Here is a 27,718-nt window from a genome sequence, read left to right on the forward strand (position 1 = left end):
TCCACGGGGCCTGGGGACCGCAGGCGTCCAGGCAACCCTGCCGCCAGGGGCAGGGGCTCCCCGTGCTCCCTCCCCTGCCCTCACCTCCCTGCAGCGGGACTCGCCCGGAGAGTGGGTGGGCCGGCCGCTGCCAAGGCGGAGGCGTGTCCTTCACGAGGGCCGGGCACCAGCCTCCCCAGGCTGTGGGCAAAGGGGGGGAGCCGGCCTCCCCTCTCCCGCGCAGCCCCACGCCCCGTGGGGGGAGGCCAGAGGCTGCCCTGCGGACCAAGGCGCCGCGCGTGACGGGAAGCGGCCCGGGGCCCCGCGGGGACCTGCAGGAGCCCAGCAGCCTTGCCCCTGGAACTCGTAGCTCACAGCAAGCCGCTCACTTGTCTGCCTCCCGAGGAGCACCCCGAGTCCGGCACCCAGCCTGTCCTCCCGAGGAGCACCCCGAGTCCGGCACCCAGCCCTGTCCTCCCGAGGAGCACCCCGAGTCCCGGCACCCAGCCTGTCCTCCCGAGGAGCACCCCGAGGTCCGGCACGCAGTCTGCCCTGCACGCAGCAGGTGCCCTCCTCAGAGGCTCTTGGCACGGGAGAACCCGGTTCCACCCTGCTTGCTCCTCCGCAGGCCGCCAGCGCGCCAAGACGCGCTGTCCACGCCGTCACGCGCGCCAGGCATCGTCTCGCTGGCCCTGCGACGCCGGCCCCGCCCCCGGGGCCCCGCCGGGTCTCGTGGGCAGGCTTCCCCATGCCGCCCGCCGCAAGAGGTTCCTTCGGACGGGCTTCGCTGGCTGCGCACCGCCCACTTTCCCGACACCCCCAAGTCGCTTCCTGGGGTGACGCCAGACTCACAAAGACGCCCCGCCCCGGGCACCCGAGGGTGGCCAGGGAGAGCCCCGACCCACAGGCCCGCGGCACTCCGGGGGGGCGCGCCCTCTGGGGAACGGGCGGGGAAGGGCACTGGGGAAGGGTGTTCTGGCCTGGGCGGGCAGAGCCTTGGCACATGGGAGGGAGGGAGGGAGGTCGCCGTCTGGGCCCCTTCCAAGCGGGGGCGCCAGCAGCAGCAGCGGCAGCTTCGGGTGGACACTTGGAGCCATCCAGCCTCAGGGGCGTCCATCGCCCCAAACTTCCTCTTCCCTGCTAGGGCTCCACGGTGAGGGCCGGCCCTCCCTCCCCCTCCCCCTCCCCCTCCCCTCCCCCGCCCCGGGCCGGGCAGCAGCGGGAATCACAGCAGCAGGGGCTTGACCAGGCCGCAGTGGGAACTTGCGGACGTGGCGGTACAGGTCTCCGGACTGCGTGAACCGCGCTGGCACCAGCGGCAGGCGTGCGGCTTCTCGCGCGTGTGCACCACGGCGTGGCGGCTCAGGTTGTGCGCGTACTGGAAGGCCTTGCCGCACTGGGCGCAGGCGTAGGGCTTCTCCCCCGAGTGCGTCCGCGCGTGCCTCTTCAGCGTGTAGGGCAGGAGAAGGTCTTGCTGCACCGCGGGCACGTGGGCGCGGGGCCGGCGGGGGGCGGCGGGGCCCGGGCCCCGGGCCGCGCGCCCGGGAAGTGGGCGCTGAGATGCGGCTGCAGGGCGCGGGCGCTGGGAAACAGCCGGCCGCACAGCGGCAGAGGGCAGAGGTGCCCGCGGGGGCTCTGCGCCTCCCGGCCCGCCGCGGGCTCCGCTTCCACGGGCGCCGGCGGGCCCCGCCCGGCGGGGGCACGGGCCTGGGGGGCTCCGGGGCCGCCCGCCGCCCGCCCGCTCGGACGCGGGGTCCCGGCTCCTCCTCCGCCAGCGGCCGGGCCCCGCCCGGGCTCCGGCCGGGGGGTGGCCGTCCGGGGGACCCGGGGCGGGCGGCCGGGCTCCTGGGCGGCGCGGGGCGGCGCGGCCCCAGCCCCGGTCCTGGCCTGGGCTTCAGGGACAGGTCCAGGGCCCCCGACGGCTCCGCGGGGCTCTGCCCGGGGGGAGGCCGGAGGCGGGCAGGGCTGAGGCGGCCCGGAGCCCGGGGGGCCGGGGGCGGGGCCTGGCGGTGCGGCGGCCGGGCCGGGGGCGGGGCCCCCGGGGGGCGGCGGCGGCGGGGCGGCCCGGGGGGCGGGGGCGGGGGCGGCCGGGCCCTGCCCCCCCTCGGCCGGCCGGCCCCGGCAGGGCCGCACGACGTCCCGTCCATGCGCAGGTAGCTGGCGGCGGCCAGGACGTCCTCCGGCGGCGGGCCGCGCAGGTCCAAGGCGGCCGTCGTACATGAAGTCCAGCAGGCGGCGGAAGGCGGGCGCGGAGACGACGTCGCCGTCGAGCCGCACGGTGGCGGCGGCGCGGCCGCTCCCGGTAGAGGCGGCGGAAGCGGGCGCTGCAGGCGGCCAGCACGGCGCGGTGCGCGGGGAAGCGCCGCGGCGCCCACCAGCACCGCGCAGTCGCACAGGAGGCCCCGGTCGCGCTGCCGCCTCAGCCGGCGCAGGAGCCGCCGCCCGTGCTCGGGGAGCTCCATGCCGCCGACGGGGGCGCCGACGCCGACGCCGGCCGCATCGCCCGGGCCCCGCCGCGCCCGCCGGCCCGCGCGCCCGGCCCCGGCCCCGGCCCCGGCCCCGGCCCCCGGCGGCGGGGAGGACGACCCGGCCCCGCGGGGAGACCAGGGAGGCGGGCGGGGAGGGGATCCGAGCCGGCGCGCCCAGCCGCCGGGCACCTGCCCCGACCCGAGCCGGAAAAACTCGACCGAAAGTAAACAGACGCCGCGGCGCCGGGGGCGGGGCTCGGAGGGCGGGGAGCCCGCGCGGGCCCGGCCCGGCCGCGGACCTCCGCTCCGCGCGCCCCTCGACGCCCGCCCGCCCGTCCCCGTCCCCGTCCCCGCCGCCGTCTCCGCCGCCCGCCGCCGCCGCCGGCCCCATTTAAGGCAGCGCGGCCGCGGGGGGGCGGCGGGGCGGGGCGGGCAGAGCCGGGAGTCCGCCCCCCGCGCGCTCACCGCCGCCGCCCCGCGCCGCCCCGCCCCCCCCGCGCCCGCCCCGCGCCCCCGCGCCCGCCCCGCGCTCACCGCCGCCCCCCGCGCGCTCACCGCCGCCGCCCCCGCGCCCGCCCCGCGCCCCCCGCCGCGCTCACCCCCGCCGCCCCGCGCCCCGCGCCCGCCCCGCCGCCCCCCGCGCGCTCACCCCCGCCGCCCCCGCGGCCCCGCGCCCGCCCCGCCGCCCCCCGCGCGCTCACTCCCCGCCGCCCCGCGCGCTCACCGCCGCCCCCCCGCGCCCCCCGCGCCCGCCCCGCGCCCCCCGCGCGCTCACCCCCGCCGCCCCGCGCCCCGCGCCCGCCCCGCCGGCCCCCCGCGCGCTCACCCCCGCCGCCCCGCGCCCCGCGCCCCGCCCCGCCGCCCCCCGCGCGCTCACCCCCGCCGCCCCGCGCGCTCACCCGCCGCCCCCCGCGGCCCCCCGCGCCCGCCCCGCGCCCCCCGCGCGCTCACCGCCGCCGCCCCGCGCCCGCCCCCGCGCCCCGCCGCCCCCCGCGCGCTCTCACCCCCGCCGCCCCGCGCCCGCCCGGGCCGGCCCCGCGCGCTCGGGAGCGGGAGGCGCGGCGACCCCGACGGCGTCGGGCGGGGCGGGGCGTCCCCGCTGGAACTCGCCGGCCCCGCCGCGCGCCCCGCCCCCGAGCGCTCCGGAGGGGGCGGGCCGGCGGCTTCCCGAGCGCGGAGCCGCTGAGGTCACCTCGCCGCCCCTTCCCGGTCCGCCCCGCCCGCCCGGCCGCTGCCGGGGACGGGGTGGGGGCTCTCGCGATACTTGTCGCCCGGCCGCCGCCCCCCGGGTCCCCGCGGCGCCGGCCTGCGGAGCACCCCGCTCCCCGCGCTCGCGTTTGCGCCCGGCGCCGGGCCGTCCCCGGGAGGGCGCCGTTGGGACCGCCCGGCAGGGGCGCCCCGGCCTGGCTCGCGGCCCCCCCTCCCGTCCAGACGCCCCGGGAGCTCCGCCTGCCCCCCCCCTCCCCGCAGGCACCCGGGCCGCGAGAGCACCGGGCCGGCTCGGGCGCCCCCCACGCTGGGGCGGCCCCGAAGGGGGGGCAGGGGGAGTGGCCGGCCAGGCCCCGTCCTGGCTGTCAAGGAGGTGCGAGGACACACCTCCTGTCTCTGGAGGAAGGAAATCACCAGAGCAAGGCAGAGCAATGGGGGGGGAGTGTTACACATTTGGCACGCACGCACACGCACACACACGTGGCCACCTGGCTGGCGAACGTGGCTGCTGCCTCCCCTGAGCAAGCGGAGCAGGACGCCGCCCCGTGACGGGCGCCCTCCTTACACCTCTTGGCAGAGGGAGGGTGGGCAAGGAGGGGGGGCACAACAGGAGCCAGGTGTGCACGCGGGCCACCCTCCCACCCGGGGGTGGTGGGGGCGTGCACAGCCAAGGCTGCGAGCGGGGCAGGAGGCCCCCGAGCTGGGGCAGTGCTGGAGGCAGGCTGGGCGGTGGAGGGCCGTGACCCAGGTGAACGACGGGCAGGAAGCAATCGGGGAGCCCAAGCCTGGCTCCTCAGGTACCCGGGGGACAGGTGTGCAGTAGTGAGAGGGGGACTCCCTCCCGTGGCACAGGAGCGACCCCAGGGCTCCTGTGTCCCCAGCCTCTGCCACGACCCCGGAGCTCGCCAATATCTGGCTCTAAAAGCCACGGGAAGATCCGGGGTGCTGAGGACTCATCCTTGTAATCCTAGCCCCTCGTGAGGCTGGACTCTGGAGGATCCCGGTTGGAGACAGGCCAGGCAGAGAAGTTTGCTTGACAGCATCTTCAGAATAATGAGCGGGAAAGGCAGGGCTGAGCTGGGCGTAGCTGTCAGGCCTGTAATCCCAGCTACTCAGAGGCTGAGACCCCAGGATCATGACGTGAGGCCAGCCTGGGCAGGAAAGTCCCGGAGAGACTTACCTCCAGCTAACCACCCCGAAACCGGAAGTGGAGCTCGGCCCCAAGTGCTCGAGCCCAGGACAGCGTCCAGCTCCACAACCGGCGCAAAAGAAGTGAGGAGAAAAGTAGGGTTGGAGGTATGGGGGGGGGGGGTGGAGGAGAGTCTGTGGGGAAAAAAAAACATTGTTGTGCTGGAAAAAAAAAAAGAAAGATTCCTTGTTTATCTGAAATGCAGACTTGACTGGATGTATGCTTATTTCCTAAACCCGGCAACGAGCTCAGACGCACTGCACAGTCAAGAGGCAGCCGGGACGGCGCTGGCATGGCCCCCGTCTACTTCAGGTGCTCAGCGCTCTGGGCGGATGGCCATCTGATGGCTCCCCTGAGCCGGCGGGGCCTGGAGCGGGGCCCGGCCCCCGTCGGCCCTGGGCGTGACCTGGAGCCTCGGCCCGTCCCCAGCTAGGCAGGCCCTCCGTGGGGAACGGCCTCACCCGCAAAATGGGCCTCGAGACAGCCCCAGGGCGTTGCGATTACTAACCGTGGGGCCTGCTGCACGCCAGGGGCCTTTTTTATATCATCATTCACCTTCTGCAATGCTTCCCCAAAGACCCTGGCGCTGTCTCTTCTTCATTCCTGTCCCCACTCGAAGGCCGCCTCCTAACTGGGGTGGTCTCCCTGAGCCGCCGCCCGTCCCGTGTCCCAGGCCCCAGGCCTGACTGGCTTTGGCGCGCACACCCTACTGCCGAGTCCACCCTCGCAGCTCTGGCCAGTCAGAGTGAATGCTCTCTAAGTGCCTCGCGGGATGGCGTGATATCCCAGGCCTCCCCAGTGTGTGTGTGTGAGCCGGTCCACACACTCCCTGCCGGGCCCCAGGTCTGCCGGGCCAGGGGAGGGAGAGTGGAGGGGGGGTGCCTTGTGGCTCCTAGCTTGGGAGATCTGAGTTCGAGTTCCTCCTGCGGGCCCCGCACTGGGAGGAGGGGGGCCGGCCCTGGCTGCTGGGAGTCGGTCTCCACCGTCCGCCGGGGCCCTCGGCGGTGGCCCGCGTGGTTTCAGGTGCACAGCAGCTGGCCGTAACGAGGCCCCGTGGAGGGTGGCAGTGGTTTGGGCAGGGCGGCCATCTGCCCTGGCGAGCTGCCGGAGCTCGCGGCTCGGGACACTGGCCGCCAGTCCTGCTGACGCTCAGCAGCTGCGCGAGGTGGCGGCCCGCGTCCCCCGGGCCGGAGGACGGAGGGACGGGGACGGAGGGACGGGGGCCGCGGCCGGGGCCGCGGGGCCGGGGCCGCAGTTTTCTGTGGTCAGGAACATCTGGCCGCGGCACCGGCAGGGGCCCCGGCGGCGCGGCCGCTCCGAGGCCGCGCTGGGCTGGTGTGGCGGGAGTGAGTGTTCTGGGAAGAGGGGCTTCCCGGGGGCGGGGCGGAGGCCTCCGGGCGCGGGGATTCGGGCATCTCCCACCAGGGGGCGCTCTGCGGGCGGGGGGGGCGGGGGTCACCGTGGCCGCCGTGACCGCGCGGGCCGGGCGGGGCGTGGGTGTGGGGCGGGGTGTGCGGCGGCGCGGAGGAGGGGGCTGCGCCGGCGCGGGGGGCGGGGGCGGAGCGGGGACCCTGCGCCCCGGCGGGGGGGGGGCGGGGGCGGTCGTTCTCGGGGTCAACGGGGGGGGGGGCGCGACCTGGCTCAGTTTACCCCGCTCCTCCCTCAGGTGAACTCCGGGTGCCACCACAGGCGTGAGCCCGGGCCCGGGGAGGCGCGGGGGGGGGGGCTCGGGCGGCGGGGGTCCCCCGCGCGCTGACCCCCCGCCCCGACCCGGCGAGTCCCCGGCCGCCCCCCCACCCCCCGCGCCCGGGGCCCGACTGCCCTCGGCGGGGAAACTGAGGCCCGGAGGACGGGGCCCGCGGCGAGGCCCGCGGTGGGCCCCGTGAGCCGCGCCCCCCTCCCCCCCCCCCCCGGCCAGGGCAGCGCGCGCGGGCCACGCCGGGCGCCCGGGGCGGCGGAGGCGGATGTGGGCGGGCGGCGCGGGCGGCGCGGGGCGGGCGCGGGGCGGGGAGAGGGCGGGCCGGCGGCGGCGGCGGCGGCGGCAGCTCCGAGCGAGGCGGCGGGCGGCCGGCCCAGCGCAGCGGCGCCCCATCCCCGACCCCGGGACCGAGCAGCGCGCAGCGGGGGCCCCCGGCGGCGCCCCGAGTCCCGCCCGCCGCGCCGCGCGCCCGCCCCGCGCCCGCCGCGGCCTCCAGCCCGCCCCGCCCAGCGCCGCCCGCCGCGGGATGCGGAGCGGCGGGCGCCGGAGGCCGCGGCCCGGCTAGGCCCCGTCGCCCGTCCGCGCGCACGCGGCGGCCCGGTGAGTGCCCGCCCCGCCCGGCCCCGCCGCCGCCCCGCCGCCCGCCCCGCCGCTTTGTTCCCGGCCGGCCGGGCCGCGGCGCGGACGCCGAGCGCAGCAGGAAGTGGCCGAGCGCGGCCTGGGCGGGGAGCGGGCGCGGCGGCCGCGGGGCCCACGCCGGCGGGGTGCGGGCGGCCCGGCCTCCCCGTGACCTTGGGCGCCCGCCGGGCCCGCCGGGAGGGGGGCGCCGCGGCGGGGGGGGGGGACCGGGCCGGCTCGCGGCCCGGGCTGTGGGCGGGCGGGCCGGGGCCGGAGACCTCATTTCCCGTGGACAGAAAGTTGCGCGCCGTGGCAGGGTGCCCAGGCTAGCCCACAAAGGCTCCCGCCTCCCTCCGGGGCCTGGAGGCCGCTTCCCGTACCGGGTGGGTTCCGGAGGGGCCCTCCCCCCGCCCCACCCCACCCCAGAGCTGGGCCTGGAGGTGCTGCCCGCCCCCCCCAACTGAGACCTGGAGGTGCTGCCCACCCCACCCCAACTGAGGCCTGGAGGTGCTGCCCACCCCACCCCAACTGAGACCTGGAGGTGCTGCCCACCCCACCCCAACTGAGACCTGGAGGTGCTGCCCACCCCACCCCAACTGAGGCCTGGAGGTGCTGCCCACCCCACCCCAGAGCTGGGCCTGGAGGTGCTGCCCCCCCACCCCAGAACTAGGCCTGGAGGTGCTGCCCATCCCACCCCAGAGGTGGAGCCTGGAGGTGCTGCCCCCCCAACTGAGGCCTGGAGGTGCTGTCCCCCCCAACTGAGGCCTGGAGGTGCTGCCCCCCCCAACTGAGGCCTGGAGGTGCTGCCCACCCCACCCCAGAACTGGGCCTGGAGGTGCTGCTTCCCCACCCCAGAGCTGGGCCTGGAGGTGCTGCCCCCCCACCCCAGAACTGGGCCTGGAGGTGCTGCTCCCCCACCCCAGAACTGGGCCTGGAGCTGCCCTCTCCCTGCCCCCCACCCTACCCCAGAGCTGGGCCTGGAGGTGCTGCCCCCCCACCTCAGGGCTGTGGTCGGGAGGCGCTGCTCTCCAGATTGGGGACCTTAGCCAGATGGTGGATTTGGTCAGCCAGGGTTAACTTCTAAGGTCCTCCTGGGTAGGACACCGGAGCCCCGAGGGGCTAGGCCTGGGCTCGGTGGCCGGAGGCCCCCCTCCCGGCCCACCCCCTCATCCTAGGGGCCCAGTCTGGATCCCCCCTAAGTGAAGGGTGGGGCCCTGGAGGCTCCTTAGGCGTTAGCCGGTCCCCCGTGTCTCGGGCAGGGCCTCCGCAGAGCTCAGGTCGTTTTCGAGAGCCGTGACTTGCACGTCCCTTCCCTCTGCTGGGGGAGGACGGGCTGGGTACCCGGCGGCCCCGCCTCTGGTGTGCGCACGCGAGCGTGCGCATGTCTGCTCACCACCCTGTTGTGCACGGGGTATTTTTACACACGGCTCTGGACAGCTGTCTGACTGGACAGCAGGCCTCCGCCTGGGGGTGGGGTAGGGCCCGGTCCCTGCGTGTCCCCCGCAGTGTCCCGGAGCCCGGCCCGGCCTCGCTTCCGGCGCCCCGGCGGCCCCTGCGGGCCCTCTCCTCCTCGGGCCGGGTGGGGGCTGCCCTGTCCTGGGCGTTGGCGTAGGCACCGGGGCCTCCTGCCCTTCTGAAGGTAGCTGAAGACGTGGCCCGGGAGGCCAGAGAGGCGGTGTGGTAGGGACGTGTTCCCCCACGGGTCTCACCGGTGCCCCCCTCCCGGTGCCCGTCGGGGGTGGCACAGGCCCGACGCCGGAGGGGTCCGCGTGCGCTTCCCCGGAAGGCCCGGAGTCGGTGACGTGGGAATGGGGCTTTGAGGGATGCCTAGGAGTTCTCCCAGCGGAGGACCCGGGGCGTCCACAAAGCGTGCTTTGGCCAGGGGGAGCCGGTGGGCCGCTGCGGGGCCTGCCCCGCGCGTGGGCCCCTGAATGCCGTCGCTGTGGGTCTCTCACCACCGCGCTCGGTGCCGGCGCCGGCACACCGTCTCAACGTGTCTTTGTCCCTGGCGCCGGCACCGGGCCCGGCGAGACCAGAGCTTCCCGGCACCTGTGGCCCGAATGAATGAGCCAGATTCAGAGGGGCAGCCTGTGGTTCTGGTGGGGCCCTGGCCGGAGCGGGGGGCCGGGGGCGCTCCTGTCCTCCGGCCGCCCCGTGCCCGGCCCTCGCGTCTGAGCGGCTGCTGTCCTGGAGCGGGGAGGCGGCGCCCCAGCCCTGCCCGGTCCCGGCGGGGGGCGGCGTGCCCACGGGCCTCCTGGAGTGGGGTGGTGTGCGGCCCGGGGGGGGGGGGCAGCCAGGCGGCACCTCCCGGCCCGCGCAGGGCAGCCTCCGAGTCCACGCCGCCGGGGGTCCCAGAGGCTCGCGGGGGCGGGGGGGGTGGGGGGGGGCGGGGGCGCCGCCGGGGACCCTGGGGTGAGCCCGCGCGGGCACTGCCGCCTCACCGCCTTCCTGCGCGTCTTCCAGAGCCCGCGCGTGGCCCGCCGGAGGACCGTGAGCGCCCTGGGGAGCCCCGGCCCGCGGGGACGCCGCCACCATGAGCGACGGGGCCGTCGTGAAGGAGGGCTGGCTGCACAAGCGAGGTGAGCCCCGGGCGGGGAGGGGGGGCCCCGGGGCTCCCGGACAGCGGCCCAGCCCCCCCGCCCCGCAGAGGGTCGCGGCCTGTCGGGGCGGGGAGGGGGCTGGGGCAGCGGGCTGGCGGGCCCCTCCCGCCCCCTCTGGCTGTCCGGGGAGGCAGGGGGGACGCAGGTAGACGGCGGCGGGCTCCGAGGGCAGCGGGGCGGGGCTGCCCGCCCTGGGGCGGGGCCCGGGCGGGGTGAGCGTGCGGAGCTGTGAGGCGCCCCCTCCCCTCCAGCGCGGGTCCCCCCCGGTCTTGCGGGAGCAGGGGGGTGGGGACGGTGGGGGGCCCTGGGGCTGGGGCAGGGGTGGAGGATGCGCCCGCCGCGTCCCTGAGCGCTCACAGGGAGAGCAGGGCACAGGCTCGGCCGGCAGCCTGAGGGCCTCCCCCCCCCCCTTCCTGAGGCCGCTTCCTCCCCTCCTGGTGGGCAGGTAGGCAGGCCCCCCTGCCCGCTCTGTGCCTGTCTACCACGGGGCCACACCGCTGTTCCCACGGCCCTTCCGGGTGCCCGCACGCCTGGGTCGGGGCTGTGCTCCCCTCCCCTCCCCCTCCCCCACGGGACCCCTCCCCTCCCGGCCTCTGCCATGGGGCCCCTTCCCTCCCCCACGGGACCCCTCCCCTCCCGGCCTCTTCCACGGGGCCCCTTCCCTCCCCCACGGGACCCCTCCCCCTCCCCTCTTCCCTGCGTGCTGTGTCCATTCCACGCCTCTGGCGGGTGTCTGTTGAGCGGCTTAGCTTGGGGACCGACGCGGAAGTCGCGTGGCTCCCGCCGGTGCCCTTCTGGGGCCTGGGCGAGGCGGCAGCTGCCGTGCAGGGCCGTGGCTCCGTCCGTGCAGGGCCGTGGCTCCGTCCGTGCGGGGCCGTGGCTCCGTCCGTGCGGGGCCGTGGCTCCGTCCGTGCGGGGCCGTGGCTCCGTCCATGCAGGGCCGTGGCTCCGTCCGTGCAGGGCTGCGGCTGCCGTGCAGGGCCGTGGCTCCGTCCGTGCAGGGCCGTGGCTCCGTCCCTGCAGGGCTGTGGCCTCGTCCGGAGCTGGGGTGTGGCCTCGTCTGGAGCTGGGGTGCGCTGACCGCGGTCCCCCCCCTCCAGGGCTAGGCTGCTGAGCTCCTCGGTCTCCGTGTGTTCAGTGGAGGGGGTGGGGGGGTCAGGCCCGAGGGGAGGGCGTCCGGTGTCGCTGTGGGCCGGCCCTGTGCGGTGAGCGGGCCTCCCGGCTCCGCGGGCGCGTCTGCGGGGTCCTCCTCGTGCCCCGCGGGAGGAGGACCCCGCCTCTGGGGGGCCCCCCCCCCGTCCTGGCCGTGTGTGCTCGGGCCGCGGGCTCCGTGGGCTCCGCGGGGCCCCGGGCTGGGGGTCTGGTGCCAGGGCGAGGTTTCCGTGGCGCGGGGCCTGTGGCTGGGCCGCATGTCCCCTCCGGCCCGCGGGGAGGGGGCGGGCCCGCGGGGAGGGGGCGGGCCCGCGGGGAGGGGGCGGGCCCGCGGGGAGGGGCGGGGCCCGCGGGGAGGGGGCGGGCCCGCGGGGAGGGGCGGGGCCCGCGGGGAGGGGGCGGGGCCCGCGGGGAGGGGGCGGGCCCGCGGGGAGGGGGCGGGCCCGCGGGGGGGGCGGGGCCCGCGGGGAGGGGGCGGGCCCGCGGGGAGGGGGCGGGGCCCGCGGGGAGGGGGCGGGGCCCGCGGGGAGGGGGCGGTGCCCGCGGGGAGGGGGCGGGGCCCGCGGGGGCAGGCCGTGCCGCGGGGAGGGGGCCGTGCCGTGTGGACGGTCCGCCTTCGGACGTCGGGTCCCGCCCGCTCCGGCTGCCGGCCCGGCCCCCGGCTGCGGGGCTCACGTGGCAGGCGGTCCGTACCGGGGCCAGGCCCCCCCGTGCCCCGGGTGCCCCTCCGAGGTCTGCCCGGCCCGGCCCGTGAGCGCACGGCCGCGGGGTCCCGTTCTCGCCTCGGAAGGCGAGTCAGCCACGTGGGCTGCGCCCCACCCGCCCCACCCGGGCTCCGGGGGCGCCCTGGTGCCCCACAGGGGCCTCGGCTCCTCTCCCCCGTGCCCCGCCCGGCCCCGGCCCCCCACCGCCCTGCGCCACCCCGAGCACAGCGGCGCTGGGAGGCTGCCGGCCTCCCTGCCCACTCCCCCTGCGCACGCCTGGGGCAGGGCCTCCGAGCCCCCTCGGCCCCCTCCGCTGTGGGGTGAGCGCCCGGGCCGTGTCCAGTGGCCCCCAGCGGTGGGTGCCAGGCTCAGGCACCCGTGGGAGATGCGGGGGACCCGGGAGCCTGGCGTGCAGGTCCGCAGCTCGTGGCCATGCGGGGCGGGGCCCAGCGGGCGGGGGAGGGCCACGCGGGGGGAGGGACAGGGGTGGGGTGGGGAGCACCGTGCACGCGGTGGCGGGACTCGGCCTGTGCGGAGCGGTTCCTGTTTTGTGAGCGTTCTGAGTTCTCTCTTCAAAAACAAACAACGAAAGGGGAAGCTGGGCAGCCAGCCGCAGGGAGCGGGGGTCACCGTGGGCCTGGCCCTGGGGGGCGGGGGTCACCGCGGGCCCGGCCGTGGGGGGCGGGGGTCACCACGGGCCCGGCCCGCCGGTGCCCAGCGCTGATGACTCTCCCTTCTCTGCCCCTGGCCACCCGTTCTCTGGACACAGTGTCCTGAGGGGTTGGTGGAGCTCACAGAGCCACTGGGTCCCAGTGCGACCCCCCTGGCCCCGGGGAGGGGGGGAGGGCGGGGGGTGCCCCCTGCCGGAGGGACGAGGTGGTGCGGTGTGCCCACGGAGAGTTCCCAGACCTGCCCGCCACCACCCGCCCAGGCCCGCAGCCTTGCGCCAGGCGGGCTCCTAGAGGTGCCCTGGGAACACACGGAGGGCACTGGCCTGGTGTGGCTGGTGTCCCCTCTGCCCGGGCCCACCAGGCCAGCTTGGGGCCAGCGCTAGCTCCTGTGTGGCCCCCACGCAGACCGCTGCCCGCCCAGCCCTGCTCCTCCCGTGCTTTGTTCCAGGCAGCTCCCAGCCCAAGCTGGGGCCCCCTGCTGGCCAGCCCCGGAGGACCCAGTGTCCTGGAGCCAGTGTGGGGAGGCGGGGGGGACCATGCCTTCTCCCTCCCTCCAGATGCATTCTTTTAAACCATAGGAAATATCTGGGCACCCGTGGCTCCGCCTGTCATCCCAGCTACTCAGGAAGCTGCGGTCTGAGCATCGCAGTTCAGAGCCAACCCGGGCAGCAAAGCCCGTGAGACTCTTATCTCCAGTTAACCACCAAAAAATAAAAACCAACAAAGCCACGTACTACTGGTTCACACCTACAATCCTAGGTCGTCAGGAGGCTGAGGTCTGAGGGTTGCAGTTCAGAGCCAGTCTGGGTAGGAAACGCATGAGACTCATCTCCAATTAACCACCGGGAAACCAGGAGTGGCGCTGTGGCCCCAGTGGTAGAGCGCTACAGCCTTGAGCCGAAAAAGCTCAGGGACAGCACCCAGGCCTCGAGTACAAGCCCCAAGACTGACCCCAAGCCCCAGAAAGCAAACGGACCGGCAGAAGAGCGACGGCTCAAGTGGTATTGTTGAGCAAGAAAGCTTAGGGATAGCACCCGGGTCACGAGTTCAAACCCTGGGACCCGCACCAAAAAGGGAAAGGAAAAGAAGCAACAGTCCCCACGTCAGCGGCTTGTGACGGAGGGAGGGAGCAGGCTTGTGGTGACTCCTGGGGCCCGGGGCTTGGGGTGGGGTCCCGACGGGGGCCGTGCACCGGAGGGGTGCTGGGGGGTGGCGGTCAGGAGGCCGGGCACTCCGCGGCGCCCGGGGAGACAGCAGGCCCGGTCCCCTCCGGAAGCCGAGCCCACGGCTGGGCTCTGCATCCATGCTCCTGCCTGGGCCGGGGGGGGGGCAGATCCCCAGGCCGGAGTCGCAGGAGGAGCCCCGGCCGCGGGCCCGGCTCATCCTCTGCCTCCCCGGGAGCTGTGGGCACAGCGGCGCGGCCTCCTCCGCCTTTGCTGGGCTCTGCCGGGTGTGGCATGGCGGGCCCACCCAGGCTCCCCGGGGACGGCCGTGCCCCGCTCCCGGTCGCCGGGTCCGTCGGTCCGTCCCCGGCACCCCGCGGGCCCGGTGCCCCGCGCAGCCCGCGCCCGGCAGGCAGGCGGGCGGGCGGCCCCCGCGGGCGGCCGTCATCGGGCCGCCTGCTCAATGTGCTGGAGAAGGTAAATGGGTCCCCGGCAGCTGTTGGTGGGGCGGCTGTGCCGGCGGTGGGGGACCGCGCGGTCGCCGCTGTCAGCTGGCACCCCCCCCCGGGCCTGCTGGGGCTCGCGTCGCTGTGGAGCAGCAGCCCGGTGCCGCCTGGCGCCCTGCCAGCCGCCGCCGCCGCCGGAGCCAAGTGTTTATCCAGCACTTTCCCCGGGAATGGAGATGTGGGGCTGCCGCATTAGCGTGGGGCGCCCGGCCCGCCGGACTCGCGGGGGTCAGTCCCCCCAGCAGCTCCTGGGCCCTGTCGGGGCGGCAAGGCAAAGGCCCGGAACCCGGGGGTCAGGAGCAGGCCCGGCCCCGTGGGCAGGGGCTGTGGGAGGCCGGGCCGGGGTGACCCCCAACGCCGGGGCCCGCCCCCAGCGGGGCCCTTCCCTGCCGTGACACGGGTGGGGGGGAGGCCCCAAGCCGGCTCAGGGGTGCTGGAGGAGTGGGGACGCAGGGGGGCTCAGCCCGCCTTGCCTCTTGGCCCCTGGCTGGACTTGGCAGGTGCATGGAGAGAGCCACACCGACTGAGGGGAGGGGCCGAGGGGCTGGGGCTCCCCGTGTCGGTGGGATGCAGGGGGGGCTCAGGTTGGACACGACTTGGCACTGTTGGGGTGGAGGCTGGGTGCCTGGCCTCAGGCCATCCGCCCTCATTTTCCTGAAAGGCAGATTGAGCCTTGCGTGTCTGTGTGGCACACAGATCCATAAAAGTGTCAGGTAGGGGCCAGCGTGCCTGGCCCGTGGGCTCTGGTGGTGGGTGTGGCCATGATGTGGGTCTGCTCCCGTGGGCTCTGTGGTGGCGGGCACGGCCGTGACGTGGGTCTGCTCCCGTGGGCTCTGTGGTGGCGGGCACGGCCGTGACGTGGGTCTGCTCCCGTGGGCTGTACGGTGGCGGGCACGGCCGTGACGTGGGTCTGCTCCCGTGGGCTGTACGGTGGCGGGCACGGCCGTGACGTGGGTCTGCTCCCGTGGGCTCTGTGGTGGCGGGCACGGCCGTGACGTGGGTCTGCTCCCGTGGGCTCTGTGGTGGCGGGCACGGCCGTGACGTGGGTCTGCTCCCGTGGGCTCTGTGGTGGCGGGCACGGCCGTGACATGGGTCTGCTCCCGTGGGCTGTACGGGGCGGGCACGGCCGTGACGTGGGTCTGCTCCCGTGGGCTCTGTGGTGGCGGGCACGGCCGTGACGTGGGTCTGCTCCCGTGGGCTCTGGTGGCGGGCACGGCCGTGACGTGGGTCTGCTCCCGTGGGCTCTGTGGTGGCGGGCACGGCCGTGACGTGGGTCTGCTCCCGTGGGCTCTGTGGTGGCGGGCACGGCCGTGACGTGGGTCTGCTCCCGTGGGCTCTGTGGTGGCGGGCACGGCCGTGACGTGGGTCTGCTCCCGTGGGCTCTGTGGTGGCGGGCATGGCCGTGACGTGGGTCTGCTCCCGTGGGCTGTACGGGGCGGGCACGGCCGTGACGTGGGTCTGCTCCCGTGGGCTCTGTGGTGGCGGGCACGGCCGTGACGTGGGTCTGCTCCCGTGGGCTCTGTGGTGGCGGGCACGGCCGTGACGTGGGTCTGCTCCCGTGGGCTCTGTGGTGGCGGGCACGGCCGTGACGTGGGTCTGCTCCCGTGGGCTCTGTGGTGGCAGGTGTGACTGTGACGTGGGTCTGCTCCCGTGGGCTCTGTGGTGGCGGGCATGGCCGTGACGTGGGTCTGCTCCCGTGGGCTCTGTGGTGGCGGGCATGGCCGTGACGTGGGTCTGCTCCCGTGGGCTCTGTGGTGGCGGGCATGGCCGTGACGTGGGTCTGCTCCCGTGGGCTGTACGGGGCGGGCACGGCCGTGACGTGGGTCTGCTCCCGTGGGCTCTGTGGTGCCGGGCACGGCCGTGACGTGGGTCTGCTCCCGTGGGCTCTGTGGTGGCGGGCACGGCCGTGACGTGGGTCTGCTCCCGTGGGCTGTACGGTGGCGGGCATGGCCGTGACGTGGGTCTGCTCCCGTGGGCTGTGTGGTGGCGGGCACGGCCGTGACGTGGGTCTGCTCCCGTGGGCTGTATGGGGCGGGCACGGCCGTGACGTGGGTCTGCTCCCGTGGGCTCTGTGGTGGCGGGCACGGCCGTGACGTGGGTCTGCTCCCGTGGGCTCTGTGGTGGCGGGCACGGCCGTGACGTGGGTCTGCTCCCGTGGGCTGTACGGTGGCGGGCATGGCCGTGACGTGGGTCTGCTCCCGTGGGCTGTGTGGTGGCGGGCACGGCCGTGACGTGGGTCTGCTCCCGTGGGCTGTACGGTGGCGGGCACGGCCGTGACGTGGGTCTGCTCCCGTGGGCTCTGTGGTGGCGGGCACGGCTTCCCAGCTGGACTCTGCCCCACTTGGGTAAGGCCTTGGGAACAGCCGGTGTCCTCTCTCTGTCCTCTCTCTGTCTCTGTGTCTCTGTCTCTCTCCATCTCTGCCTCTGTCTGTCTCTCTGTCTCTGCCTCTGTCTCTGCCTCCGTCTCTCTCTGTCTCTCTCTGTCTCTGTGTCTGTCTGTGTCTCTGTCTCTCTCTGTCTCTGTGTCTCTCCGGGTCTCTCTCTCTCTGTGCTGGGGTGTGTGGGGGGGGGTTTGGTAAGGAGGCTGGTGGAGGGAGGACCTGGCTGCTACTGACTGGCACCCCCTCCCCACTGCAGGGCTCCTACCTGCCTCCCGGTCCAGGATGAGCCATTGGTCCAGCCCTGGGGGGGTGGGGGCCTTGGGGCCCCTGGGCTGGCCACCCTCTGGTGTTCGTCTGCAGGAGTCTGAGTGTCGGGCCCAGGGCCCTGTCTCCTCTGGAGGGTTTCTGTCCTGGTCTGGGGGGGAGGGGGCGCCCTCCCTGCCCCCTCGCGCGTGTCTCTTGGGCCTCGTGGACTCACGGGTGGGGACCAGGGACAGGAAGGCGTCGAGAGGTCTCTGGGCCCACGGGCCGGGCGCCCGCCCCAGCCTCCAGAGCCGCCCTTCACCTGCCCTGCCTGCCCCGGCTCCCCGCACCCGGCGGGCGTCCAGGGCGCGAGCGGGCGGAGGCGGTCTGGGGGCAGGGCCGGGAGTTGGGGCGCAGCGGCCCGAGGGTGAGGTCCGGGGCTGGGGTGTGGGGCGCGGGCGGCAGGTGGCGGATCGAGATGGATTTCTGGGGCGCGCCGCGTGCTCATCAGCCCCCCACGCGGCCGGCGTCCCGGGGAGCGGCAGCTGGCGGGATGGGAGGCACTCCATCAGGGGCCGACAGCTCCAGACTGGCGCCGGCGGGGGGGCGCGTGGCGGGCGGCCGGGGGCGGGGCGGGGCGGGGTGGGCCGCGTGGCCCGCTCCCGGCCCGAGCTGTGGGTCCACGTCCGTGCTGGCAGGCCCGGTGGACCGGCGGCGGCAGGGCCCCCACGGGCCCGGCCAGCCTCGCGCGCCGCCCTCGCCCCTGGACCCGCTGGGGGGGGCTGGCCTGGGGGGGCTGGGCTGGGGGGGCTGGGCTGGGGGGCTGCCCTCGAGGGGCTGACGCCCAGGTACTCGGGCACCCGAGAGCACCGAGCCCAGGCCCCGGCCTGCCGCGGAGTGCCGCGGTGCGTGTGTTCTGGGGCAGGCCGAGTGTGGAGGCGGGCCGGGGGGGAGCGGGGGCCTCGGGGAGCGGGGGCCTCGGGGAGCGGGGGCCTCGGGGAGCGGGGGCCTCGGGGAGCGGGGGCCTCGGGGAGCGGGGGGCCGAGGCCGCCCGGCCTCCGTGCCCAGGCGCCCGGCGCGCAGGGAGCTTGCTCCCGGAGCCCGGGGCGGGTGCGGCGTCCCCCCGCCTGGCGCTGTGCTTCGAGCCCCTCCCCCGGCAGGTGGGGCCGGGGCGGGGCCTTGCGTCAGGCATCGCCGTCGGGGGGGGGGGGGGCCTGGTGCCACGGGCCGCAGCCCTCGGCCTAGCGGCCCCTCGCGTGACAGCTGCCTGATTAGTTCCCCGTGGCTCACGCTCCTTGCTCGGCAAAATGTAAATGCGACATTTTTTCCGGGTGTCAGTATGAAAAATGACGGTCTCCGGGCGCCGGCGGGGACATCTGCTCCCCTTCCCGGGTGGGGGCCGCGGAGGCTGATGTGGCATAACTTGAGGGAGAACGTCCTCGTGTACCTGCACGGCCCGCAGGGGCCGTCGCGTGGGTCTCCGCTGCGTGCCCAGGACTCTGCCATGGGTGGAGCGGGCTGGCGCCCTGCGGCCCGGTGTGCGTGTGTGCGTGTGCGTGTGTGTGTGCATGTGTGTGTTGCGCGCACACGCCTTGCCTCAGGACTGCTGGGAAGGCCTTGCCGGTGGCCCACGCCCCATCCGCGCCCCTGGTGGTGTCCAGGGCGTGGGTCACCCCCCCAGCCCAGCGGCGGGGCCGGTGTCCAGGGCATGGGTCCGTCCCCCCACCCGGCAGCGGGGCCGGTGTCCAGGGCGTGGGTCACCCCCCCAGCCCAGCGGCGGGGCCTGTGTCCAGGGCGTGGGTCACCCCCCCAGCCCGGCGGCGGGGCCGGGTTCCAGGGCGTGGGTCCGTCCCCCGGCCTGGCGGCGGGGCCGGGTTCCAGGGCGTGGGTCCGCCCCCCGGCCCGGCGGCTGGGCCGGCTGGCAGGAGTTGGCGTGCAGCCCCGCCCACTGTCCCCTGCCTCGCAGGGGAGTATATCAAAACCTGGCGGCCACGCTACTTCCTCCTCAAGAGCGACGGCACCTTCATCGGCTACAAGGAGCGGCCGCAGGACGTGGAGCAGCGCGAGTCCCCCCTCAACAACTTCTCCGTGGCGCGTAAGTGTCCCTCGGCCGCGCGGCCTGGGTGGGGGGGGCTGGAGCCTCGCGGCCAGGCTCTCCACCAGGCCTGGGCGGGCGTGGGCACAGCCGGCCCTGGGCTCCCCGGCTGGGCTCGTGCGGGCTGGGCGCCTGGCGTTGGGGTACACGGCCCCCCCTCCGATGGGGACCCAGATCTGGCGGTGCTGTCCTCGGGGGGGGGGTCCTCCCGGGGCCCGGCACGGGGAGGCATCGGGGGGCACGTCGAGCGCTCAGCCCACCAGAGTCCCACGGTGGGGTGCCGGAGCCTAAGCCCTCCATCTGCTTCTGCTCTTGGGCCGCTGCCCCTGCCAGCTCCGCCGGGGCCGGCCGAGGGCGTGGCGGGCGTGGCGGGCGCGGCGGGCGTGGCGGGCGGCTCGCGGGGCCGGTGGCGGGCTATCGGCGCGTGGTAGGGACCGCAGCGGCGGGCTCTCGGCCCGTCTCGAGCTGTGGTCCTGCGATCACCCCAGCATTTCCCGTCACACTCCCGCCCTGGGGCCACGGCCCCTCCAGCCTCCGTGTCTACACGCGGGACCTTCGCTGCCCTGTCACTGGCCCCCACAGCGCCTGGACCTGCGGTGGGGGGGAGGGGGGAGACCGGTCCCCTGCCCCAAGGGCTACCCAGGCGCCGAGAGCTGGCCTCGCCGGTGCCCGGCCGAGCTGCTTCCGCGGCGGGGGGCTCTGCGTCCCAGGCCCCCCCCCCCCCCCCCCCCGCTGCTCTGGCTCTGGGCTCGGCGGCAGCCAGGGGGGTCGGACAGTCAGGGCCGGGGCCTTCTCCCGGGCCCGCGCTCGGTCCAGGCTGGGGCCTCTGCAGGTAGGAGGGGGCGTCTGGGGAGCACTTTCTGGGGAGCCCTGGCCGGGAGGCACCGCCCGCCCCGCTGTCGCAGGCAAGGGGAGGAGCGGACCTTGTTCTGAAGGAGAGGCGGCTGCCCAACGGGCAGTTTGGGACGTTCAGAGCGGTGGACGGCGGGCACCGGCCACGACTGGAGCGCGGGCAGGTTGCCGACCGGTGCCTCGTCCGGGGCGCCCCGCCGGTGGCCGCTGGCGGGCTGGGCGAGCCGAGGCCGGGGGGTTCAGGCCTCCCTCTCCACGCAGCCTCCCTGAGGCCGGGCCAGGCCCCCTCCTGCTCAGGAGACCCCGCTGGGCCTCACCCCACGCTCGCCTGCCTCAGCCCTGCCCAGGGGCCTCCAGCCGCCCAGCCGCGCATGCGCCCTCAGGGTGTCCTGGCCCGCGGCTGCCGGCGGCGCTTCTGGTGTGCGTGCACTGTGCCCTCTCCTGGGGTGTGTGCCCTCTCCTGGGGTGTGCCCTCTCCTGGGGTGTGCCCTCTCCTGGGGGTGCGCGCTGTGCCCTCCCGGGGTGTGTGCCCTCTCCTGGGGTGTGCCCTCTCCTGGGGTATGCCTCTCCTGGGGTGTGCGCTGTGCCCTCCCGGGGGTGCACCGTCCCGGTGTGCGAGCCCTCCAGATGTGGGCTAGAGACAAGGAAGACAGGACCTTAGGCGAGCTGATGGTGGGGTGCAGGCAGGCGGTACGACCCCCTCAGGGTGCCTCACGCCTCCAGAGCAGAGCTGCCCGCTGGGAGGGGGGTGGGGGAGGCCCGTCCCTGTCACAGGAAACGGGCCTGGAGCGAGGACGGGGCCGGCGCCCAGGCCGGGCGGGCTCGTGGGGAGGAGAGGGCCTGCAGACATGGCCCCTCGGCCCCGCCCTCCCCAGAATGCCAGCTGATGAAGACGGAGCGGCCCAGGCCCAACACCTTCATCATCCGCTGCCTGCAGTGGACCACGGTCATCGAGCGCACCTTCCACGTGGAGACGCCCGAGGAGCGGTAGGGCGGGGCCGGGCCTCGCCAGGGATGAGCTCTGGGGTCCTGCTCTGCTCCCAGTGCCCCCCACGTCCCCTCTTGGAACCCAGCCTTGCCCTACGTGCGGGTGTGGGCAGGGAACGAAGCCGGGGGGGGGGGCTGCTGCCGCTGGGCAGGGCTGGCGAGGGAGGGCTGGGGGGGGGCGAGGGGAGAGGGGGGCTGGACCTCCCCGTTCAGGAGGGTTTTCTGATGGACTCCTCCTGAGTGGGCCTGGCTACCGGTGGGTGGGCTGGGGGGGGGAGGGTCAGCGCTGAGGGTGGGCGGGCACGCGGGAGGTGGGAGGCACACCGGGAGTGGGGGTCGGTGGGCGCCCGGCCCCTGCCGGTGCCCGAGGCCCGCCTGGCTCCCTCAGGGAGGAGTGGACGACGGCCATCCAGACGGTGGCGGACGGGCTCAACAGGCAGGAGGAGGAGACCATGGACTTCCGCTCAGGCTCGCCCAGTGACAACTCGGGGGCCGAGGAGATGGAGGTGTCCCTGGCCAAGCCCAAGCACCGGGGTGGTAAGCCGGCGGCCCTCCCTCTGCCCGGGCCGGGGAACCTCGGTGTCACTGTCAGGGGCTAGACCCCCCACCCCCGCCACGCAGGCGTGAGGGGGCCTGCCCCGGCCCCGCCCCAGCGCCGTCGTGCGTGCGTGCTGTGCGTGTTGTGCGTGCGTGTGTGCGTGCGTGCTGTGCGTGCGTGCGTGCTGTGCGTGCGTGCTGTGCGTGTGCGTGCTGTGCGTGCTGTGCGTGTGTGCTGTGCGTGCGTGCGTGCTGTGCGTGCGTGCTGTGCGTGCGTGCGTGCGTGCTGTGCGTGTGTGCGTGCTGTGCGTGCGTGCGTGTTGTGCGTGCGTGCGTGTTGTGCGTGCGTGCTGTGCGTGTGCGTGCGTGCGTGTCCAGCGCGGTGTGCGGCTGCAGGCCGGGCCTGGGGTGCGCGAGTCCTGGGCGCGGCTGACCAGGCCGCGCCGCCCGCAGACCATGAACGAGTTCGAGTACCTGAAGCTGCTGGGCAAGGGCACCTTTGGGAAGGTGATCCTGGTGAAGGAGAAGGCCACGGGCAGGTACTACGCCATGAAGATCCTCAAGAAGGAGGTCATTGTGGCCAAGGTGCGGGGAGGGCGTCGGCGGGGGCGGGGGCGGGGGCGGGGCGGGGGGAGGGCGCGGGGGGGCGGAGGGCGGGGGCGGGGCCGGCCGCGCAGCGCGCTCACCGGCCCTGTTCTCCAGGACGAGGTGGCGCACACGCTGACCGAGAACCGCGTCCTGCAGAACTCTCGGCACCCTTTCCTCACGGTGAGCCGACAGAGGCGCGGCGCGGGGGGCCCCGGGAGGACGGGGAGGGGGGGCATCGCCGCCGCCGGCCCCTGAGGGAGATGTCCCCAGGGGCTTCAGCGAGGCTGATGGCGGCCTGGGGCCGTGTGCGTCCGTCCCGGGTGCAGAAGGTGGGCAGGAGACTTGGCTGTTGGCACACCGTGGGGGCCCCGGGCAGCCCAAGCTTCTCGCACTCACGCCCTGCCCCTGTCCTGCTGTCCTGGGGAGGGCTCTGCCCGGGAGGGAGGGAGGGAGGGAGGGCGTGTGTTCGGGGGGGGGGCCCATTCTGTTCTTGGGGACAGCTCCTCCCAAGAGGGGTTTACTGTGCAGTTCTGAGTTACAGTCTCTCTGTTAGTACCAGGGTAGCATTTTGGGCAAACTAGGAGGGGTGGGGTGGGGTGCGGTCCGGTCCCTTCCAGCCAGGCCACCTGTGGTCCAGGTAGGAAGGCCGCTTGGGCAGCTCCGTGTCCTTGCTCTCTCCCCGTTGATTTGGGTCGCCTCAGGTTGGACCATCAACTTCATGGTGCCAACTTTTCTGAGCACGTGGCCCGGGTCCACGCTGGTCGCTCCCGTGGGCCTCACCGTCTCTCTGGGCATAGGGCACGTGGCCCGGGTCCACGCTGGTCGCTCCCGTGGGCCTCGCCGCCTCTGGGGTGCAGGGCACGTGGCCCGGGTCCACGCTGGTCGCTCCCGTGGGCCTCGCCGCCTCTGGGGTGCAGGGCACGTGGCCCGGGTCCACGCTGGTCGCTCCCGTGGGCCTCGCCGCCTCTGGGGTGCAGGGCACGTGGCCCGGGTCCACGCTGGTCGCTCCCGTGGGCCTCGCCGCCTCTGGGGTGCAGGGCACGTGGCCCGGGTCCACGCTGGTCGCTCCCGTGGGCCTCGCTGTCTCTGGGGTGCAGGGCACGTGGCCCGGGTCCACGCTGGTCGCTCCCGTGGGCCTCGCCGCCTCTGGGGTGCAGGGCACGTGGCCCGGGTCCACGCTGCTCACGTCTGCGGGCCTTCACAGCATGTGGCGTGGCATGTGGCCCCGTGGGGCCGCTCCAGCTGTGCGTCTGTTTCAGGCCCTGAAGTACTCCTTCCAGACCCACGACCGCCTCTGCTTCGTCATGGAGTACGCCAACGGGGGCGAGGTAGGCGGGGCCCGGGAGCGTGGGTGTGGCCTCCCTCATGGAGTACGCCCACGGGGGTGAGGTAGGCGGGGCCCGGGGAGCGTGGGTGTGGCCTCCCTCAGGAACCACAATGTCACTGCTCCGCTGGTCACGTGATACCTGTGGTCAGCAACTGCCTGTTGCCAGGTGGCCTGTTCCCACGACGTTGGGGTCTCCAGGCTCCCGGTCAGCCCCTTCCCTGTCCTCTGACCGGTGGGTTACCACCCTCCATGGCCCCGCCTCAAGCTCCCCTCCTGCACGCAGCTCTTCTTCCACCTGTCCCGCGAGCGCGTGTTCTCTGAGGACCGGGCCCGCTTCTACGGCGCTGAGATTGTGTCAGCCCTGGACTACCTGCACTCGGAGAAGAACGTGGTGTATCGGGACCTCAAGGTGCGCCCTGGGCCTGGGGGGGGGCGTGGGGGCTGAGGTCTCAGGTGCCTGGGCCTGGGGGGGAACATGGGGGCTGAGATCTCAGGTGCGGCCTGGGGGTGGGCCTGGGGGGGATGGGGGCTGAGATCTCAGGTGCGCCCTGGGCCTGGGAGGGGGGCGTGGGGGCTGAGATCTTAGGTGCGCCCTGGGCCTGGGAGGGGGGCGTGGGGGCTGAGATCTCAGGTGTGCCCTGGGCCTAGGGGGGGCTGAGATCTCAGGTGCCTGGGCCTGGGGGGGGGGCTGAGATCTCAGGTGCGCCCTGGGCCTGGGGGTGGGGGGGTTGAGGTCTCAGGTGCCTGGGCCTGGGGGGGAGCGTGGGGGCTGAGATCTCAGGTGCGGCCTGGGCCTGGGGGGGGGTGGGGGCTGAGGTCTCAGGTGGGCCCTGGGCCTGGGGGGGGGCGGGGGCTGAGGTCTCAGGTGCCTGGGCCTGGGGGGGAGCCCAGCCCCGCCCTGACCGGAGCCCCACACAGCTGGAGAACCTCATGCTGGACAAGGACGGGCACATCAAGATCACGGACTTCGGGCTGTGCAAAGAGGGCATCAAGGACGGGGCCACCATGAAGACCTTCTGTGGGACGCCCGAGTACCTGGCTCCGGAGGTCAGCGGGGCCCCCCGCAGGCCGCCCCGCCCCGGGCCCCCCTCCCCCCGGCCCCTCTCCCCCTCCCAGGCCGGGCACGCGGTGATGCTGAGGCCCCCGCAGGTGCTGGAGGACAACGACTACGGCCGGGCGGTGGACTGGTGGGGGCTGGGCGTGGTCATGTACGAGATGCTGTGCGGCCGCCTGCCCTTCTACAACCAGGACCACGAGAAGCTCTTCGAGCTCATCCTCATGGAGGAGATCCGCTTCCCGCGCACGCTCGGCCCCGAGGCCCGGTCCCTCCTGGCTGGGCTGCTCAAGAAGGACCCCAAGCAGAGGTGAGGGCCGGGCCGGCCCCCGGGGCCAAGGCCCAGCCGGGCAGAGGGCCCCCCCACCCCAAGCCCGCCGTGGAGGCGTCCCCCACGCCGGCCCGCGGGGCGGCCCTGAGCCTGGTCCGTCTGCTGCCGCAGGCTCGGGGGAGGCTCCGAGGACGCCAAGGAGATCATGCAGCACCGCTTCTTCGCCAACATCGTGTGGCAGGACGTGTACGAGAAGAAGGTACGCCCCCCACCCCGCCCCTGCCCCCGCCCCTGCCCTCGCCTGGGGGGAGGGCCGCCCTCCACTGCCTCCTGTGCTCTTCAGGATCTCACCAGCCCTCCCTCCCCCGCGCCCTCACCCGCCCCCCAGCCGCCATGCCCTCACCAGCCCTCCCTCCCCCGTGCCCTCCCCAGCCCTCCCTCCCCCGCGCCCTCACCCACCCCCCAGCCGCCACGCGTGTCTGTCTGCGCGCCCGCCCTCCCCCTGCACGGAGCCACGTGCCCTGGAAGCCCGGGCTTGCCCGGCGGCTCTGGCTGGGGCCTGCCTCGCCCATGCTAAGGCCCCCACGCAGGGCCTCCTCCTGTAGAGGGGCTCTGTGCACACCCCCTTCCCACGGCTGGGGGCTGGCTGAGGGGGCACCGTCACCCGCCCTCCGGGTCCCACCTCGGTCCTGCTGCTGCGAGGACAGCCTGCCCTGGGCCAGCACCGGCTTTTCTGTGACTGGGGGATGGGACGGGACTGCTCCCCGCCGCCCACGCCCCGTGCTCGCTCCCCGCGCTTCGCCCCTGAGGGACCCTGGGGTTGCACCTGCCAGCCGGTGCGGAGCCGTGCTGGAGCCCATGTGCAGCCTGCCCTGGACGGCCACAGCCGACCCCACAGGACCGGCCGGGCCGGGCAGCCGCCAGTTCCCGGCTTCCCTACGGCCTCTGGCCCCGTCCACTGAGGGGTGGGGGATGCACAGTCCCCAGTCCTGCCCAGAGACCGCGCGAGGCCCTAAGTGGCAGCACAGCCGCCCGGCCGGACCCGGGGGTGGTGCCGGAGGCTCCTGCCTCCTGCCCGGGTGGAGCTGGTGCGTTGCTGTGTGCCCTGGGCGGTGCCCTGTGTTTCTGTCCTCCCCCCTCCCGTCCAGGGAGAAGGGAGAGGGCATCCCTGCCACGGGGGCGCGACGGCCGGGTGGGGGGTTCTTCAGAGCACCTGCTGCTTTGGGCCCCCCGCCCCTGGCTGTCTCCTTTCTGGGCGGCCAGTCCGCCCGGGGACAGCCCTCCTAAGGACCGCGCAGGGCCCACAGCCTGCACCCTCCCGTCCACCGCAGCTCAGCCCGCCCTTCAAGCCCCAGGTCACGTCAGAGACAGACACCAGGTATTTTGACGAGGAGTTCACGGCCCAGATGATCACCATCACGCCACCGGACCAAGGTAGGGCTCCCCCCACGGCCCCTGGCCTCCTGGGAGGCCTTGCACATGCCGGGGCCCCGGCGTGGGGGGGGCTGGCGTGGGGGGGGCCCGGCGTGGGGGGGACCGGCGTCCCCGCGGGCCGGCCGCCCAGGGCCCGGGTCTGAACCGCCCCCTGCCTGCAGATGACAACATGGAGACGGTGGACAGCGAGCGGAGGCCCCACTTCCCCCAGTTCTCCTACTCGGCCAGCGGCACAGCCTGAGGGGCCCCGCGCCCCCCGACGGCCTGCAGCGGAGGGGTGGGAGGGGAGGGGCGGGGCGGGCAGGCGGGGGGACGACGCCTACTGTGGGTGGCGTTCTGCTTCCCGCCAGGTCAGGAGGGAAATTATCCTGCGGGTTTTTTTTCTTAATTTATTTCATCCAAGTTGTTCTCCAGATGTGGCCTGGGCCCTGGGAACAACCAGATTCACGTAGGGAAACGTCAAGGACTTCCGCCGCCACGGGCAGCGTGGGGCCGGCGGGTCTGGGGGGGTCCTGTCCCTTCCCCACCGTGCCCCCCATCCCAGCTGCCCCCCGCCAGCAACCTCACGGCGGTGTGCCGTGGGCACCCTGCCCCGGGGGGCACCCAGAGCTGGCAGCCTCCGTCCCGGTGGACCCCAGGACGAGGCCTGCGGGTGGGGTGGGCGGGTGGGGGCGCGGCTGGGGCGTGTGCCTGCCCCGTGGCGGGAAAGCCCCCGCCCTCCGCGTCACGGCCTCAGACGGCTGCATCGTAGCACTTGTCCCCTTAGACGCTTCTCGGTGGCGGTGCCCTGGCCCGCCCCCCGGCCGGACGCTCCGCCCACTGCTGCACCATACCGTTTTTTACATTCAACTCCAGCATTTTTACTATTACAATAAACTTTCCCTCCAAATTCTTCAATAAAAACCGCTTTTCAAGTCTGTGGCTGGCTTTGTGGCAGGGAGGGCCAGCGGGAACACCCGGCCCTCTCTGCCCCTCCTTGGCCTGCACCACCCGGAGGGTTAGGGTGAAAGCCCACCGGTGCTCGCCCGGGGGTCTAGCAGGCCTGGCCTCTGACCTGGCTCCGATGCCTTTCAAGACATGTCCACCCAGCAGGACACGCCTGGGGGAAGTGGGATGTTGACCCAGAGCAGTGCCCGAGCCCCAAGGAGAACGGGGGCCTCGGGGTGTCGCCCGCGTAGGTCAGTGTTGGAAGCCAGGGGCGCGAGGATCCGGCGCCTGCACTGGTGGCTGCGGAGGGTGCTGGCGCCACCTGGTGGCTGCCTGGAAGAACGCCCTCCGCCAGGGGGTGGGTGCCCGGGCCACGGGTGGCACCGGGCCCCCGAGCGCATCACCCTGGACAGGTGGAAATGTGCGAGGCCCGTCGGAGGCGTGCAGGTACGGAGGGGGTGGGGCGTGGGGACAGCAGAGTGCCCCAAGGCCTCCGGACGGCCCCTGGGCTCCATCGGCCAGAGTTACGATCCCACAGCTCTGGGAAGCACAGCTTTGCACACCACAGTGCTTGCAGCGAGGATCACCGCACGGACTCCATTCTGCCAAACACGGCAGGCGTGGCGTGGCCCACGCGGTGGTGGGGTGGCAGGCGTGGCGTGGTTTCCACGGGCAGGGGCTCCGCACGGCGGGTCTGGGCCGCTTCCCGTGCCGCCCTCTTGGGCACAGCGCACGGCCCCTCATGAGTGGGCAGAGCTCTGAGGGGATGCCCAGGTGCATCCCCTGCCCCAGGAGGCAGTGTTCCCAGGGTGTGGGCTGGGAGGGTGTGCAAGGAGCCCAACATCTCATGAAGGTTCCGGAACGTACAGTGCCCTGCAAGAGGCAGGCATGGCCCGGCCCGCAAAGCCTAGCGCGGGTGGGGAGGGCAAGGGCCCTGTGGCCACAGAGGGTGAGCGGCAAGAACCAGCCAGCGGGCATTAGGGGACTCACAGCAGGAGGAAAGCTACCAGCGGCTCTAGCACGACTCCCCGCGAGCAGGAAGGCTGGAGCTGGGGGAGGCCTGG

General features: G+C 74.7%; 2 protein-coding genes across 2 annotated transcripts; one reads left to right on the forward strand and one right to left on the reverse strand.

Moving 5' to 3' along the window:
- Positions 1 to 1,204: 1,204 nt before the first annotated feature.
- Positions 1,205 to 2,441, reverse strand: Zbtb42 (zinc finger and BTB domain containing 42). The gene is given in 9 exon segments (XM_048362032.1): positions 1,205 to 1,237; positions 1,239 to 1,285; positions 1,288 to 1,437; positions 1,440 to 1,913; positions 2,073 to 2,127; positions 2,130 to 2,183; positions 2,185 to 2,269; positions 2,271 to 2,341; positions 2,343 to 2,441. Coding segments are annotated over 9 exon segments (1,068 nt in total).
- A 4,613-nt stretch (positions 2,442 to 7,054) lies between these two features.
- Akt1 (AKT serine/threonine kinase 1) lies at positions 7,055 to 26,004 on the forward strand. The gene is made up of 14 exons (XM_048362686.1): positions 7,055 to 7,144; positions 9,626 to 9,741; positions 18,549 to 18,677; positions 20,405 to 20,516; positions 20,905 to 21,061; positions 21,507 to 21,638; positions 21,756 to 21,821; positions 22,901 to 22,969; positions 23,252 to 23,377; positions 23,887 to 24,015; positions 24,118 to 24,332; positions 24,465 to 24,552; positions 25,625 to 25,727; positions 25,889 to 26,004. The coding sequence occupies exons 2-14, from the start codon at positions 9,696 to 9,698 to the stop codon at positions 25,966 to 25,968; spliced, it is 1,452 nt and encodes a 483-aa protein (XP_048218643.1). The 5' UTR covers positions 7,055 to 7,144; positions 9,626 to 9,695; the 3' UTR covers positions 25,969 to 26,004.
- Positions 26,005 to 27,718: the final 1,714 nt, after the last annotated feature.

Source organism: Perognathus longimembris, chromosome 14 (genome assembly GCF_023159225.1).
Source record: "Perognathus longimembris pacificus isolate PPM17 chromosome 14, ASM2315922v1, whole genome shotgun sequence".
NCBI classification, from domain to species: domain Eukaryota; kingdom Metazoa; phylum Chordata; class Mammalia; order Rodentia; family Heteromyidae; genus Perognathus; species Perognathus longimembris.